The 17,780-nt window shown below is 46.8% G+C and overlaps 1 protein-coding gene across 9 annotated transcripts in view; it reads left to right on the forward strand.

The window, feature by feature from the left end:
- AGAP1 (ArfGAP with GTPase domain, ankyrin repeat and PH domain 1) overlaps window positions 1-17,780 on the forward strand; it is a 308,736-nt gene that overhangs the window by 253,280 nt on the left and 37,676 nt on the right. For all 9 annotated transcript variants that reach the window (XM_066189389.1, XM_066189390.1, XM_066189391.1 and 6 more), the window contains 3 exons: window positions 7,879-8,033; window positions 9,453-9,543; window positions 14,901-15,123. In XM_066189389.1, the coding sequence (XP_066045486.1) occupies window positions 7,879-8,033; window positions 9,453-9,543; window positions 14,901-15,123 (469 nt within the window). The remainder of the gene's footprint in view (window positions 1-7,878; window positions 8,034-9,452; window positions 9,544-14,900; window positions 15,124-17,780) is intronic.

The following is a 17,780-nucleotide window of genomic DNA, read 5'->3' on the forward strand; positions in this document are numbered from 1 at the left end:
GTTGATTTTAGTGATTGCCAAGCGGTGGCATTAAATCTCTTGTAAATTTTAAATTGCATGCTATTTCTGTAAACAAGTCCCTCTGTTCACATCCTGATCATTAACCTTTGGTGATTTATATCACCGTCCTTTTTTTGCACAATTACAGCCCAGGCTGCTGGCGGGGGCCTGGCTCTCCCTGCCAAACTGTGCACAGGAAACAAAAGTGGGGTTTTATTCCAGCTTGTTAAGGCAGCTTGTTTTTTTGTTTTTTTGGGTTTTTTTAAGTATAATTTTATTTCATTTCTCAGCCTAAGTGTAAAATTATTGCCTTTCAGGGCCGCTAAACTGGCTGGTTTGAGCCCTTTGTTGTCTTTTCAAATATGAATTCAAAATATGAAAAGGCAGAAAGTGACTGTCAGATATATTTATAAGTCTTGGGGTTGACTTTTTTCCCACATAGACACTTGAATAATTTTCAATTTTCTATTTGCTGTTTACACCTCCCAGCCCAATTGTATATACCTCTGATCAGAGTGTTTGTTGTTACAGGTTTAGTGCTTACGAAGCTTGCGATTTTTTATCTACCTGTTAATAAACTGCAGCAGAGGAACAAATCTATGGAATTCCCTCAGTGTTTTACAGATGAGGTTTTTTTGGAACCTGTCTAATTTGAAGGCACCTTGGTGTGGGAACCTGGTCCTGCTGGCCATGGCCCCAAAAGTTTTGAGACACAGCATCAAAATGAAATTCTAAAATTGGGCAAGTGTGTGATTTTTTTTGGATGTTTTATCCTCCCCCAAAAGCCGGAGGTTCAATGTTCATAGCTTTGAGCTGGTACCGTGAGCCTTTGAGTGAGCGCTGGAATGGCGAGCCATGCAAATGTGGAGTTAATGAGCATTGTAAGTATTAAAAACCACATGTTTAGATAATTAGGCCTTCAAAAAAGAGAACGATGATGGGAAATGACAGTCCAGAATAACAAATGTGCTTTGGTCCTTGGCACACGCTTGCTCAGTTGCACTCACACCTATTTACACAGCAAAGACGTTTCTGCCAGGTTCAGCCCCAGCTTGCAAAGCTCTCCGATCGTTTTTAACACCCTCCTGGTGTTTTCGGGTGTTGTGTGTGGGCTGCCAGGTGGGCAGATCTCAGGTGGAGCTGGAGGGAGGTGCAGCCCAGGTGCTGCAGTTGTGCTGTGGATAGGAGATGCTGATGCCTTTTTGAGCTACCTAAAAAACAGAGGCCAGACAAAATTAAGAGAGTAAAAGCTGTTAAATTTACTGAAGGGCCTTGGGGTGCATTTCAGGCAGACAAAGCCCCCCCACCCCGCCAGGGGTTACACCCAAAAAATGGACAATGGGTCATGGGTTTTCACACTTTTATCAGTTTGGTCCGTTTGCATTTTGGGGGTTCATCTTCCAATTGCAGCTTCGGGCAATGAAGTCATTTACCCCAAGTTTGCTCCCCCCAACTCACTTCTGTTTCCATCTCTCAGGCCTGAGGCAGTGAGGTGTCCTTGATTCCCAGGCCTGGAGAGGAATTGTGTCTGCCCAAAATGGGGAAGCAGCAGCTCACACTGTGTGTGGAGTTTAGAGTTCTACACTGAAGAGCTGCAGGATTACAAATGGATGAAAAATATCAAAGCTAAAATCCTAATGCCTCAATGGTCCCCAGTGTGGGGGCACGCTGTGCTTGAGCATCCCCATCAGAGAGGCTGCTCTCTCCTGGCTGTTTGACTGCAAAAACGATGTTTTGGGTGGGAATTTCGCCAGGGGTGGGATCCCAGCTGGATGACTCAGCCTTCTGAGGGCATTACAGAGTCACTGACGATGGAAAAGCTCTCCAAGGCCACGGAGTCCAACCTGCACCCTGTCCCCACCCTGTCACCAGCCCAGAGCCCTGAGTGCCACATCCAGGCCTTCCTTGGACACCTCCAGGGGTGGGGACTGCACTCCAGAGCCCGAGCACCCTTTCCGTGGGGAAATGCCTACTGATGTCCAACCTGAGCCTCCCCTGGCACAGCTTAAAGCCATTCCCTTTTTCTTGTCCCCTGGGAGCAGAGCCCGACCCCCACCTTGCCCCAAAACGGCAGTTTCCTCCTCCGTCAGTTCTGTCTCATTACAAGAAATCTTACTTGCATTGATTTTAGAGTTTGCCTAAACCCTTTAGTTTTCAGATTTTGGGGGTTTTCCATAGGGAGCCACTGACAAAGGAGAAAGTCCCATGTGCTCCCTATGGCAGGCAGCCAGGCTTGGAGCAATCCTTTGGTTCTTTAGGGGGAAAACCAGGTAGTAGCAGTGAGTGTTGCTTGAAACAAACCCCACTCTGGTTTTAAGAGTACCTTGTACCTGTTACCATGGCAGGATTGTTAAAATACTGAATTCTTTCTTCTGTATCACCAGATTGAAGGCCAGGTTGGACAGGGCTTGGAGAAACTTGGGATAGTGGAAGGTGTCCCATGGCACGGGGTGGAACTGGATGATCTTGGTGGTCCCTTCCAGCCCAAAGCATTCTGTGATTCTATGATTTTGCAGCACAGCAGGGAAGATCATCTTAAGGAATTAAATGTCTGTGCTCTGCATGCATAAAGATATTAAATTCTGAGTTTTCCCCTCCTCACCATTCATTGCCTGTGTGATTTCAGTTGGATTCGCTGGGCACCGAGGGAAAACTTTTTTATTTGGTTACTCACCAGGTCCCAAGCTACCTTTGGTTCCAAAGTGATGCTGTTGCTGCCGTGGTGCTGTGCCCGTGCAGGAAATTTCATCCTGTCCGTCTAAACTGCATTTTGAAAAATTTTTCAACTTGTGTTGTCTTGGCACCCAAATAAAACGTGGAGCCCGTGAGGCAGAGGGCTTCAGTGCCCTCAGCTTTTCCCCACCACTCAGATCAATGTGAAATGAAACAGAATAAAACTCTTCCAGTGGAACACAACCTTTACCAAGAGCTGTGGGCAGGCGATAGCAGAGCTCCGTTGTCCTGATAGGGTTGATTTTCAAAACTAATTAGATCTAGGCACTGGGTTTGGAAAGGGGAGAGAAGTATTAGCATAGCCGTGCCCAGTGGGACATGGCACAAATATTTCCTTAATTGAGGCTGCTAATAAACATACTTATCTGCCAAGTGAGGAGGGTAATTCACACCGAGTGGCAAAAGGTAACGCGACCTAACGTGCATGGGACGTTGTAAACAAATTGTGCGTTGTAAACAACTCCTGTTGCCTCCCAGGGCACCCCAGCAGCTCTTCCCTCTCCTCCTTTCGAAAGGATGAAGGGTTATGGTGCTTGAGCAGGAGAGATTTTCAGGAGAGGGAGGAGGAGGCGATGAAAAAGGAGCTTAAATAGGTCTGGGTGTTACTTGATGCAGGCTTGGCTGGCATTCAGGCTCTTGAAGGTGCTTCAGGAGCGTTTGAAACGCGCCCTCAAGGGGGTTTTGGTGCTGCACTTGACTGCTTGTTCCTGGGAAGTGTTTCCTGTGTGAGTGGCACCACCCTCCAGATGTGCATGCAGAGTTACTGTTAATTAGCAGCAGCACCAGCATCCTCTGGTATCAGACAGCTGTGTTGGGCAGATACACCAATGCACAGCCTGGTTGGCCTGGAAACCAGGAGATCCAGTCTCGTTCCTGGTTCTGGCAAAACATTCATAAATGCCTCTTAGAAATACCTTAATATTTATTTGTTTAAAAGCCAGCTTTTACGATGGGTGTGATTTCTGCATGGCAGAGAGGAGTCCTCGCCTCCCGTTGACTCTCCATGCTGAAAGGTTGGACCAGGTGATCCTGGAGGTCCCTCCCAACCTGATCTTCTTTGTGACTTTGAATTGTGCCCATCACTGGTGCAAGGTGTCAGTGGTTGTTTATGCAGTTCTTAATATTGAGGGGAGAATAGGTGGGGAGTGGAAATGGAGACCAAGCTGATTCTAGTTAGAACCACTCCTGAGAGACACCAAGAAGTGTGAGTGCTTCTGGATATGTGTTTTCCCTACATTCCTTGGACTTAAAATGGACTTCTCTGGAAGAAGTTACGGACTAATTGTATCCCGTGGTAATTTTCAGTGTGCTTTTCTAAACCTGATCTCAGTCCCACATCACAAACACGTGGGTAGGGGAAGGCAGTGGGGCCGTGCCCTTGAACGTTTGTTTTTTTCTTCCACAGTCCATTGCTCCGAAGAGATTTTGTCTCTTTGTTTTCCAGAAGTGGGTGGGCCGTGGCAGTGTCTGGTTTTTGGCAGAGCAAAGTAAATGTGAACTTGGGTTAAATGCGGTTGACTATGGAAAGATGATGACGAGAAGAGTGTCCCCGGAATCCCAGAATGATTTGTGTTGGAAGGGACCTTAATGCTCATCTCATTCCATGGGCAGGGTCACCTTCCACTGTCCCAGATTGCTCCAAGCCCCAGTGTCCAACCTGGCCTGGAACGTTTCCAAGGATGGGGCAGCCACAGCTGGGCACCTTAAAATTCACTGATTCTGTGCCTGCTTCCACTAAAAGGAAAAAATCTCTTGTGCTTTTCCTTCCGTATCATCGCAGTTTTGGTTCATTTCCCATCCCAGCCACCCTTCCCTCTTTAAGAAAAAAAAAGCAAAACAAACAACAACAGCATTTTAGACATCTCCTGTTGATAATAACTTCCAAATGGAAGTCGGTGGCAGCTGGTTCTTCACACTTTAACCCTTCCTCTGCTGCCCTTCCAGGAAATAATTGATGACTGATTGGCCCATTAACCTTTTTTTCTTTAAAAAAAAAAAAAGAAAAAAAGTTTGACAGCCTGGACTTGTGTAATGAGGAGGGATTCCTGGTGAAATCAGGCTGATGGCTGAGTTGCTTGCCCCTGAGGATGCAAAATTAGCCCCGTGGGACCTCGTCTGCATAGAAACTGGACACAATTAGTGTAATATCCGGTGTTATTAATGTAGTTTGGAGTAATTGGGCAGGTTGATTTCGACAGGTTGATGGTGCTAAAATACTATTATAGTGGACCTTTCCATGAATAACTGTTAAACATGGAAAACTGTTTAATAAAATTTTGTGATTGGGCTCACAGGGATTTAAATAGCACAACCTATAATTTGAGTGAAGAGTAAAAGTGAACAACTTCATCCTCGCGCCTGAATTTTCCCATTCCTGCATGCTGTGCTTAAGGATGTACAGGAACAGGTTTGTTCCTTGTCTTCTGAAGGAATTGCCCTGAGGGTGACGTGGAGCAGGCACTGCTGCTTTGTTTCACTGTTGAGCTTGGTGGGAGGGGAAAGCAAAAAATGGTGTGTTTAAGCAGAAGAAATTAGGGAAGATGTCTTCAACCAGCACAGCTTTTTGGGGAGTAAAGCTGAAGCTTCAGTGGATGTGGAATCATGGAATTGTTAAGGTTAGAAAAGGCCTGCAAGATCATCCGGTGCAGCAGGTAGTCCAGCACTGCCACGTTCACCGCTAATCCATGTCCCCAAGTGTCGTATTTACAAATCTTTTTAGAAGTCCTCCAGGGATGGAGACTCCAAGGCCCCTTCCAAGGCCTGACCACCCTTTCCATGGAGAAATTCCTGCTGATGCCCACCCTGATCCTCCCCTGGCCCAGCCTGAGGCCGTTCCCTCTCCTCCTGTCCCTGTTCCCTGGGAGCAGAGCCCGACCCCCCCGGCTGTCCCCTCCTGTCAGGGAGTTGTGCAGAGCCACAAGGTCCCCCCGAGCCTCCTCTTCTCCAGGCTGAGTCCCTTTCCCAGCTCCCTCAGCCTCTCCTGGGGCTCCAGCTCCTTCCCCAGTTCTGTTTTCTTCTCTGGACCTCAAAATGTCCTTCCAGCCCCAGCTGAAAACGTGCTGCAGCTCTCCTGGGCTTATTTCTCCTGGGCAAACCAGCTCCGTGTGTGTGTGTGTGATCAGCATTACTAAAGAGGAGATCAGAGGATTCAGTGCTGCTGCAGGGACCTTAACTGTGTTGTCCTGCAGGAGACAGCGCACAGGACTGAGTGTAACTTCATTTATCGTGGAGTAGTTCCTCTTAGATATTCCTCATGAAACCCTGAAAGCTCTGCTTGATAAACGAGGCTTTGTCCATGATTTATTCATGACATTTTGGGTAATGTTTCTACCTGTTTGTTTGGAACACAGTGTTGCTAAAATGGAGCAGTTGTAGCTGTGCAGTTGCATCGTTCATCTTTGTCCCAAGTGAGTGACACGGAGCTGTGTCAGGGGGGTTTAGGTTGGATTTTAGGAGATGGTTCTTCCCCAGAGGGTGCTGGGCACTGCCCAGGATCCCCAGGGAACGGGCACAGCGCCGAGGCTGCCAGAGCTCCAGGAGCATTTAACATTTAACAACGCTCCCAGGGATGCACAGGGTGGGGTTGTTGGGGTGTCTGTGCAGGGCCGGGGCTTGGACTTGGATCTTTCTGGATCCCTTCCAACTCTGGATATTCCATTTCTTTTCCCACTAATCCCATGCGCTGTTTTTCAGCAAACCTGCTGCTTCAGGATACCTTCCTGCACCTGGAAATAACCTTCAGCTCCGTGTTAGTCCCCACCTCAAGGTGCCAAGTAACCTCCTGCTGTTCCTGAGGTGTCCTTACGGCAGTGCAGGTGCTGGCCTTGCTGACATGGAGCTTGTCCAAGAAAACCCCTCGTCCCACAGCTTGGGAGCACAACTGCCAGCAGGCAGCAGCGCAGTCTTTAAATGTGGTGCTGGATTTGTCCCTGATCTTTGCCTGTTTATGGATGATGAGGGAACACAGTCGTGTCGGGGCTCTGAATATATAATAAGTCATTATCGGACAAAATGTTCTTTCTGAAACTCGTTATGGCTGATGTTCACCAGAATTTTGTGCTCTCTTTTTCTTTTCCTTTCATGCTTTGTGCCAGCCCTTCCCAGTTGCACTTAACTCTGTTTCAGCTTGATTTTTTTTTAATTTGGCATTGGTGTCCCATGTGTAGGTGGGGTGTGTGTCCATTTATTTCAGTTCTGCTGGTATTTCCATGTGCTGCTCCTCTGGCCTGAATACTTGTCCTTATCCTCCAGTAGCCCTAAGGATATTTCACTGACCCTCTCTCCTGGCTTCTCAGATCATTTTCTCATCTCCCATGTCGGACGTGGATGTTGAATAGGTTGAACTGATTTTAATCCTGTATTATAGCCCAGTAATTATTATTATCGCACTATTTATGCTGTAGAGGAGAAAATGTCCACATCTGCTTTAATATATCCGTGCTTGTAAAAACTGGCTGAAAGAAGAGGGTAAATTGTTACTTCTTCTGTATTGTCAGCTCTTTGTGGTCCATTCATCTTTTATTTTGTGGTACCCTTTGATTTTTACATTATGCAGCTTTTATCACCCCAGGTCTAAATCTAAATGATGCTTGTTGGCCACTTTATGTTTGATTAAGGTACAGGCTCGATTCCAAACTCAAAAACACAGGGACAGTTTTCACCCAGACCAGTGCTTTATCTGCATAGCATTTGGAGAGAAAAAGCAGTGGATCCTGGTTGTTTCCTGGTGCACAGTGCAGGGCAGGATCCAGCCTCAAACCTCGTGTCCAGACCTGCAGATACAGGATTTGCACAACCCCAGAATTGTTTGGATTGGAACAGACCTTCCCGATTAGCCAGTCACGAGCAGGGACACCTGCCACTGTCCCAGGCTGCTCCAAGCCCCAGTGTCCAGCCTGGCCTTGGACACTCCCAGGGATCCAGGGGCAGCCACAGCTTCTCTGGGCACCCTGTGCCAGGGCCTCCCACCCTCACAGGGAAGAATTTCTCCCCAGTATCCCATCTAAATCTACCCTCCTTCCACGTAAAGCCGTTGTATAACAGAAGTTCTTATCAACCAAGGTTGTTTCAGCTACTTTTCACTATCCTTAACTTCATCTTTTCTTCCTATTACATTTCCTTTTTTCTTTTTTTTTTTTTCTCCAGAGCAAGAAGAGAACTTTGAGTTTATCATCGTCTCTCTCACGGGCCAGACTTGGCACTTTGAAGCCACCACCTACGAGGAGAGGGACGCGTGGGTCCAAGCCATAGAGAGCCAGATCCTGGCCAGTTTACAGTCCTGTGAGAGCAGCAAGAACAAGGTATGGAGCACAGTGTGACGCTGGCAATAAGCCGGGGGTTAGGTGACCGTGAGGATGACAGCAAATTCTGCATTTTAAGCCCGTACTCCTCAGTGTTGTGTGTGTTACCCCACAGCTGAGCAGGGTTGGAGCTTTCTGAGGGAGAACGTGGCCTGGGAGGAGCAGCTTTCCCCCTTGGAATGCTTTCCTTGGGTGACGGAAGGAATTTGCTCGCCTCTCCTGTCAAAACAGATGATTAAAATCTGAAATGTCTTCAGCCAATGCTCATTTTTGGGAGAACTTGTGTGCCTTGAGTGCAGGTGTCTGTAAAGACTTCACAGGAGGGAGCAAGGTGCTGAGTGGTGGTTGAGGGAAAGAAATGGCCAACAATTGTCCAGAACTGTAGATCCTTTAATATTACCACCTAACAGTTGTCTGTCATGATTTTATACTGCAAGGAAGAGACTCGTATTTTTAAATGAATGCCTGCTTTCATTGCCCTGGTGTGCCAGAGTAGATCAAACACCAGTAATTACCATCATCATAACACAATTTACTTCCCATTTTGTGTTAAAAAGTGGGTTTGTTTCCAAGATATATTCCTGAGATGGAGGAAGATCACAGCCTACGTGTTCCTTGCTTTGCATGGGTTCGCACATTCTGATACGTCTGTGTTATCAGAGCACAGAAGGGGAAGTTTGTACATCGACACCTACATAAAAAGATTAATGCAAGGGGATAAAGAGTGGCTGGGCAATGGCTCAGAGAGGTTTTTCTCGCTGGGTTCCCAAAGCGTGTCAGAAGAACTGGCTGGAACAGCAAAGGGCAGTTGGCTGGATAGGTTTAGCAGGCGTCCCATGGAAGTTGTGTCTCCACGTGGGTATCCACAAGTCCTGCTTGAATCACTTAAATCACACCTCAGGGAGCTCTCAAGGTTCAGCTAGAGCTGACCTGCCTGTACATCAGGGGAGCCTCCTCAAACAGAGGTCATGGGCAGGGCATCCTGGGGAGCATTTAAATGGGAGCCAGCGGGGGAAATCTGACCTTTGGGTGATGGAAAAGTTCCAGCCGCTTCTGCAGACCGTTCCTTAGTCTTCATTAGCACAAGCACAGACATCAATAAAAGAAATCGATCTTGTGAAATAATATTCTTATCTCATTTATCTCAAGGAGCAAACCTACAGTGTGGCTGCTGCTCTTGGGAAGAGCAGGGTTCCTTCTCAAGCTTGGTTTCCCTCTGTTAGAATCCAGGCTGGAGACCCCAAAAGTCTTGGAGATGCCAAAGGATCCTTGAGAGACAAATCAAGACTTCAAGGCTCCTTGACCGTGTTCATCTGACCTTGATCTGAGCTTTGGGGTTTGCAGTTCATTCAGCTGGCAGTGTTGTCATTTGGGGTTTTTGGGTTCTTGCTGCTCATTCATGTCTCCAACTCCCCGCAGTCCCGCCTGACGAGTCAGAACGAGGCCATGGCCCTGCAGTCCATCAGGAACATCAGAGGCAATTCCCACTGCGTGGACTGCGAGGCACAGAGTGAGTACAGCCTGTACCTGACTGCAGCCCTGACCTCTTCTCCTTGGCCAGGAGCTGGGGGAACACCCAGCGCTGGCCTCCCCGGTGTCGCATCCCCTCTGTTGTTTGCACATTTCTGCTTCATTAAGGAGTTTGCTTAACCAGACTTGTTTGATCTTAATTTGTACTCAATATCTGCCACATCAAGTGCACCCTGATTTTTTCCCCTTGTTGTTTCACGTTGAATGTCAGCATTTCTGTACTTCCCTTCTATGAAAAGGCAAAAAGTTTGCTGTTTGACATCAGTCCCTTCCATTTCCCTCCTGTTTGGTGTGGTGAGGGCGCACGTGCCGTGGTTATATTTTCAAAGGGGTACAGCTTGATTGCTGGTTTTTTGGTTTGGTTTTTTAGGCTTGCTTGTCAGAAGAAACAAAAGTCATTGCTCATTATATCTGGATACTAGAAAACTGATTTTGGAAATTTTTTTCTTCCTTTTTGTGTTTCTTTTCCCCTTTTTTTTTTATTTTTTAAAACATGTACTTAGTGTTCAGAAGAGTGTTCTCGGGAATACTTTGAGCTGTGCTTCACCTCACTAACCCTGACTGAGACCATTATTCTGGTGCTCTTTAGTTCCAGGGTTTTGCAACAAAGCCACAGAAAGGAAGTTCTCTTGCTCTAAAGCAATTAGTTGTAGGAGCTGAAGGACTGAGAACTTGTGCATTTTTATTTCTTTGATATTTGGAAGTCAGAACTTTCCTTATGATTTTTACACATGCAATTTCCAATGGAAAAATATTCACTTATTTTTCTTCAGGTGCGATTTTTATTTTTAAAGATTGGCCGCTCGGGATTTTGACTTGTGGTCCAAGCCATTCTGACACCCCAGTGTAAAAAGAGCATTTGTAAACAAGTGCAGGTGCTTTTGCACCAATAATTTGGTCTCTGCCTTCACTCTGAGTGATTCAGCACGTGCTAAACCAAGGAAGAGCTTGGTTTGAGTGGTATTTTAGCACCTGGAGCCCAAAGCGAGTCATATTTATTAGTGTGCTTTCAGAGTGACCTGGCAGTCATTGGGATTTCCCCCAAAGCTTTGATGCAGCTCAGGAGGAAGGCAGGAAGGGTGGTGTGCTGTGGATGAGGAGGAGGAGGTCTGGGAGTACCTACGTGGATATTGAGCTCATTTGAAGCACTCACTGCTGCCTCTGAGCAGCCCACGGTGGGAGTGGTGCCAAGTGCTGCTCCACTCTGGGTGCCATTTTCCTAGCCTTGCTAACTAGATACATATTTATAAAATACCCAAATAAAATACATTTTTATGTTTACGGAGTGTTACGTTATGTATCTATAAGATGCAATCCCTTCAGTGCAGACAACTTCCACACCCACAACATCCTTCTGATCCACCTCAGCTCCACCCAGACTCCACGCTATCCCCAAGGCTCATGTTTCTCTCCCCAGCCGTACACATATCCCAGGATTTATGCAGCCAGGCCGGATGGTTAATCAGGAAAACGTTTGTGCAAGAAAGCAGCGCTCATTTTCTGGTGTTTTTTGGGGGTTTCTCCCCTCCCCTCACCAGCCAATCTGGTTTTCAGCCAGATTGCTCATGGGTCAAGCTGGCCCCAGTGCGTGGTGCCAGCAGCAGGGATGTGCCAGGAACACGTTGCTGGGAGAGGACAGAGAGGGACAACCCACTTTGGCAGCACTCTGTCGTGTAGCTTTTGTGGGGGAATGGTTTTGGAAGCTCAGCTGGACTTGTTTGTCTTCTCAGAGATAATTTATACCCTCTTTGACTCCTCTTGCTGTTTGACCATCCTGATTTTTAGGCTGCTGTTGCTGCTTTGGAAAAACGTGGGATATTTCCAAAGCGATGGATCTTAAAGTGTAAACACACACAGGAAGTGAACCTCAGCCTGCTGCTTTTTCTGCAGGGCTTTGCTTTATTCCCTTGCCTCCCTTCCTGCCTTGCCTGGGCAGGTCCTTACCCCTGGAGCACTTAACATCACAAACCCCAACACTCCGTGGAACTCTGATGCTGTTTGCATCTTCACAGAGCCAGATGTTTGGGAGCACAGGAGTGTGAGACGTTGCCGTCGCTCAGCTCTATTCAGGAGCCATCAATCTTCCACTTCAGAAGTCTCATTCTTTCTGGAGCTCTTTGCCTTTTGAGCCCTTGATGCAGCACTTTGTTTCACCAGGGAATTCTGCCTTGTTGGCTGTTAATCCAGCCAGCTGCGTGCTGCCAGCATCCCGGCCCTTTGGCAGCCTCCAGCTGAAGTTATTGAATATTCTCCTTTTAACATTCCCATTCCAGAGCAAAAGAAGAGGCAAAGCACTCTTTAGGAGCTGGAGTTGGTGCCCAAGATCCGATTTCGTGTTTCAAAAGCAAACTGGTGTTGCCTTTTCCCAAAGCAGCAGAGTCCCGGTGCTGACTTTGGTCTGGAGAACCCACCCAAGATGATCCAATTGTTTAGGCAAGCCCAGCTGAATTTCTGGATTTTGGCTCTGCCAGAGGATAAATATGAGTCACTTCTTTCAAGATATCTGGAGAACATGGAACATCAGGTCTTTGCTGTTGTAGGAGAAAATACAGAGGGTTTAAAAACATGGATTCTCATCATGAGTTCTCCAGTCCAGCAGTGTGATCACTTACTCTGGTGTATTTTGTATTTGAAAACCAAACACTGAGATAATAATTTGGGCAATCTTGTCCTGCCCATCACAAAATTCATTTTTTCATGCAGAATACAAAAAAAACCCAAACCTCTCAAAGAACGGGAGAGTTGCAGACTTTTTTCTCTCTTCTGCTACAACTTGAGGTGCCTTCACCCCTGCTTCTTCTTTCCCTGGCTCTTGTGCTCCTCCTTCCAGCAATTCCCTCTGCTCAGCCCAGGGATATCTTAGAGCTGCTGACCTCAGGAAGGTTCAGCCTTTCATCAGCCTCCGTGGATCCTAAGGGATGCAGGAGACAGTGGGGAGGGGTTATTCCCCTAAGAGAGTTTTCACCTCCAGACCGTGAAGCTGATTGAGGTGCGAGTCAGAGTGGGGAAGAGGTTTTTGGGGAAGGAGCGAGCCAAGTGTTTTTGAGAATATGGACAGCTGAAAACTGTAATCTGGATAAATTCAGTGGTGCTAAGAAGCACATTTTTTGTTTGACTAATTTTAAAGCTCCTCTAGCTGCACTGAATGGGCTTTTTCTTCCTTTTACCGTCCACGCCTGCCACGTGCTTGTGAGCATCCTCCAATTCAGAATTACTCTCACCATCAGTGGGAAAAGGGAGCTGGGTTTGTGTCATCTTAAAAGGAAAAAAACCCAACTTTGGATAGTTACAGTTTTCTAACCACTTGTGGTGTGAACTGGTGATAACAATTTTCATTTCTGTAACGAGCTCAGCCCTTGCCTTTCCTTGTTTGCCGCTTTCCCACTCAGCTGTGTGTTGTCAAATTGCTGAAGTTGAAAATAACATCTCGGTCAGATTTCATGGAACTTCCTGGTTGTTGTTTCGGGGGACTCCTTCAGTCATGGCAGTGCTGGCAACTGAGAGGCTCTTCCAACCCAAACCATTCTGTGATGCTCTGAAGCAGGTGAATATTTAAAGAACTTTTTCAGTACCAGATGCACTGCAGTGCTTCAAGTAGAGGGGTGTTTGGGAGTGAGGTCAGGTCCTTAACACCGGTTCTGTCAGAATAATTGGAATAATGTAAGCTGGTGTTCCATTCTCTTGCTTCGTTCTGAATTCCTGCCTCTTGGACCTCATTGCACTTTGGATTTTTGTGAGGATAACCCTGGCCTTTGCAGGTCAGGGGTTTCATCCGAGTCACAGTTTGCAAAGTTCAAATTATTACTTGCTGTGTTCATATTTACACCAACAAATTGCGATTTTGGGGTTTTCTTAGTGTGTTTGAGGTACACCACTGGTTCCCCCACTGGCAAAACAACAGTGGAGGTATCTGAAGAATTATGGAATTAAAGGAGTTTGTTGTAGTTGTATCAAAAGCTTGGAAAGCGCGGCAGGAGTTTTGTCTCCCCTGATTTTTTGGAGATCTGAAATGCTGTATATCTGTCATGTAGATATTAAAGTATGTATAATGTAAGAGTTGGTATGGACAGGAACTTTTAAACAAAAAGATGTGTTTTTCTGCTCAAGTGGAATAAGCTGGGGGATTTTTCCTCTTGGTTGCATTTTTAGATTTCAGTGGACTGGTTGAAAAATGTCAGTCAATGCTTTCAGTGAAATGTGGGACTTCACAATCGAAATTATCAGCTTTCCTTTCCTGTTTTTTGTCCAAACACGACATTGCAAAGAAGTAGAAAATGTTTTGTTTCCGTGTATTTTGGCTGCCAGAAATAGCTTTTCCGTTGTGGGTTTCACAAAGGCAAGACGAGTCTTTGGATGAGTTTTTCAGAACAGAAGGAAACTCTGGAAATTCATTTTCTGTCAGCTCCAAATTTTGTTTAGATAGGAGTAAGAATCACCTGCCCTCTTAATTAATCCCCATTTTCCTGCTTGGTATTTGGGGTAGTTCTTCGGGATGCACAGAGTAAGGCATGAAGAAAAGATTTGCCAGCAGGGGGTTAGAAAAAAAAAACAACAAAAATTCCTCTCATGTGTCTTCAGTTGCGTTTGTTGAGGTGAATGTTTGTTGAAGGGAGGGCAGTCCATACAAATCTGGATTTAAATTGCACAGGACAGTGGCAAAAGGGTTCTGAACCGTGTTGGGAAATGGAATCTCCCATCTTGTGTCAGGTTTGTCCCAGTCTCACCCTTTGAGGGGCAGTTTTGGGTGGGTGGAATCCCTCTGGCCTGTGCCCTGGGGCTGCTCCGAGCGGGCCATTTCCATCTTGGTGTTTATCTCCCTGATTTTGGAGATGGAAGAAGAGTCAGATAAAGAAGAAGAGCCACACGTAGCCGCTGATGTGCGAGGTTATTGAGGGAGCTGGTTAGGACGAGATTAGAGATTTATTGAGGTTATTGCTAGTTAGCACGAGATAATTGTTTCTAAGCTCTATTTTTTTTCTGCTCTTTCCCTTTCAGCTGACTGTGAGCAGCTCTGGGTTCCCAAGGAGGGGCTTTCTTCACTGCTTCATCATCCTTTACCCATCACCGTGGTTCTGTTGCCTTTGTTTCTCCTTTCCCCTCTAATTCCTGGGTTTTTTTTGTCTGGAGGTGCAGTGGTACCTCTTTTGAAACACCACATTTTGCTCTCCTTGAGGTTTTCTCTGAAGGGTTGGCATCTCCGCTGGCCCTGGAAGAACCTCCCAGCCACGCTTTAGGACAAGACACCCCCGGAACCAAACCCTTCGCACGCACAAACACCAGCTGCAAAGTTCTCCTGGGCGTTCCCTTGTGCTAATTGCCGTGTCCCTTGTCCTGCAGACCCCGACTGGGCCAGCCTCAACCTGGGAGCCCTCATCTGCATCGAATGCTCAGGGATCCACCGCAACCTCGGCACGCACCTGTCCCGGGTGCGCTCCCTGGACCTGGACGATTGGCCCATCGAGCTCATCAAGGTGATGTCGGCCATCGGCAACGAGCTGGCCAACAGCGTGTGGGAGGAGAACAGCCAAGGCCACGTGAAGCCTTGCCCAGACTCCACCAGGTGGGTGTTTGCTGCTCCGCCTCGCCCGGCGCGCGACGCTGCCGCTCCCCAATTCTCCCTGGGGGAAAAAAATCATTGTTTATTTCCTTTATCCATTATTTATATCCTCACTGCACGCCCAGGAGGAGCGTGTGTCAGAGGGGGGGGGGTGGCAGAAGTTGAGTGACCTCGTTATTTTCTCGCTCTTGTGAGGGTTTCCTCGGCAGCTCTGCAGTTTTCTGTTCGGTGGGAGATGGAAACCTCCCGCCTGCTTCTTCCTCCGTCTAAATTATCCTGGCATGTGCTCCTTTGTCTCGGTGGGCTACAAAGTTCCTGCCTCTTGGGCTATCAGTTTGTCATTAATAATCTCCCTTCAGGGGTTCAGGCTCACTTGGGAATTTGTACCTGGCTGTCAGGTCTTTGGTTCTGCTCAGGGGTGTTCAAAGTCCTGCTCGCTTTGGACTTGATCACTTTTTTTTTGCGTGTGATTTATGTGAATCCATGACTTGCTGGGGGGTGCTTCCTTTGAGAACAGCATTTTACCTGCCTCTCACAGCTGCACACAGTGAAAATCTTCCTGTGATGTCTTGTCCTACCTAAAACTAGGGGGGGGGTTGTGCTTAGTTAATCTGGTCAGTGTCAAAGACAGATGTTTTGAGAATACTTTTTCCAGTTTTGGATCAGGTGGAAAGATCACTGTTCCTGGGCCACCTCCTGCAGCAGAGGGCTGGGCTTGTGCTGTTGTGTGTAATAAAGTCAACTGTTCCTTATTGCATTATTTCGTTAGCCCTGAAAAATGAATTTGTGGTGCCACCTTTGGTTCATCTTCGAGAATGAAGCCGCTACATTAATCAGGCTGCTTAGATGAATGGCTGTGCATTTAAAAGCGCTCAGGGAGCCCCAAAGAGAGGTTTTGTTCAGGCAGAAATGGGATGTCTGCTCCACACCTGTGTATTGTTAAACACGATGATTTCGTCAAGTAGATTGAAATGAACTTGCAGTCATTAATATCACTTTATTACGGAGAGTTTATATTCTTGCACCTCTCAAATATATGTTGCTCCTTACTGCTGAGGTGAGATGGAGCAATAGTTCTGAACACCTGAAAGGGAAATGCTTGCACTCGATTGGAATTCTATTTAAAAAAAAAAATAAAAATCACCTTAATTCAGTAGTCATATAATAAACATCATGATAAATCTAAAATCCATGTGACTGTGCTGAAAAGAGCACCATCCATTTCAATTAATAATTCATTTGGGATTGAATTTTACTTCTAGAAAATCAACTTTTTTCTCTTCCTCTTTCATACTCTGGGCTTATTTTAACTCTCCCACTTTGTTTCTGTGCTTCTTCCTGGTTATATTCCCCTGATTCTGATCGCCGCTGATATCACTGCGCTTTCTCTCCTGCACTGCAACACTTTTGGGCAAAAAGATTCATCTCATAAATAGGGTTTTCTAGCTTTGTGTCCAGGTACACGCTTGTGTGATCGAAGAGGTGCTAGAAAAAGTAGAATTGAGATGATTTGGAAATTTTCCCACAAAGCAATTGCAATCTTGCTTTGCTGCTCCCATTCCTCTGCTGTTTGCGGCAGGGACTGAAATGCAATTTTTCACATAAATATCAGAGAGTTCTGCTTTTTCCAAGTGTGCGCCTCCTTTTGTGCTTCCCTTTGGTCTCTGCCAGCATCACAATCCTTCTGTTCAAGCTGTGGCGAGAAAATAAATTCGAGTTCTTCAGGTAGAGGCTCTGCTTTCCACGTCCTCACTGCTGTTTGGAGTTTGGCATGAGGAATTCTATTGGAAGCAGCTAAAATGGACCTGAAAGGAGGGTTAAACAAACCTTCCTTTTGTTGTTGTTGGGAGGCTGAAGGGGGAAAAGCTGAATCCGAGATTCTGGAGAGGGACTTTGGACGGGGGCGTGGAGTGACAGGGCAAGGGGAAATGCTTTCCCACTGCCAAAGGACAGGGTTAGGTGGGATACTGGGGAGAAATCCTTCTCTGTGAGGGTGGGCAGGCCCTGGCACAGGGTGCCCAGAGCAGCTGTGGCTGCCCCTGGATCCCTGGCAGTGTCCAAGGCCAGGTTGGACACTGGGGCTTGGAGCAGCCTGGGGCAGTGGAAGGTGTCTCTGCCCATGGCAGGGGGTAGCACTGGATGGTTCTGAAGGTCCCTTCCAGCCCAAACCATTCTGGGAATCTGATTCTGTGATGGGACCTTAATAGACATTTTCAGAGGACGTCAGGTGGGTTTCACCTTTTCATGTTGTGTCTTTCTTTTGGAGATGAAGCCAACAGTGGAAACCTACAGATTTCTAGGGACACACACCAAAAAACAAAGCAGTGAGCTGCTCCACAAATACTGATAGCTGGGCTGGGAGGCTCAAGGAATGTTGACAAGTTGGACTTAAAAGGAACCTGAAAGTCTTGATGTGGCTCTCAAAGCAGTCCCTTCAGCCTGGGAGAGGTTGGCACTGATCACTGTGTGCTTGCAGGGGCATCCTGTGTGTTTCTGTGGAGTCGAGGAAAGGGTGGAGGGATCCATGGAGATGGTTTTTGGCAGGAGGAATTGCCAAATGGCTACTCCAGGTCGTGGCATAATGACGGAGTCTTACCCAGAAAAACGTCACCGGTGTTTCTGAAAACAGGGCTATGGCAGGCTGTGAGTACAGCTTCCCT

Source organism: Chamaea fasciata, unplaced genomic scaffold, assembly GCF_029207755.1.
Source record: "Chamaea fasciata isolate MVZ Bird 193981 ecotype frontalis unplaced genomic scaffold, bChaFas1.0.hap1 SCAF_8, whole genome shotgun sequence".
NCBI lineage: Eukaryota > Metazoa > Chordata > Aves > Passeriformes > Sylviidae > Chamaea > Chamaea fasciata.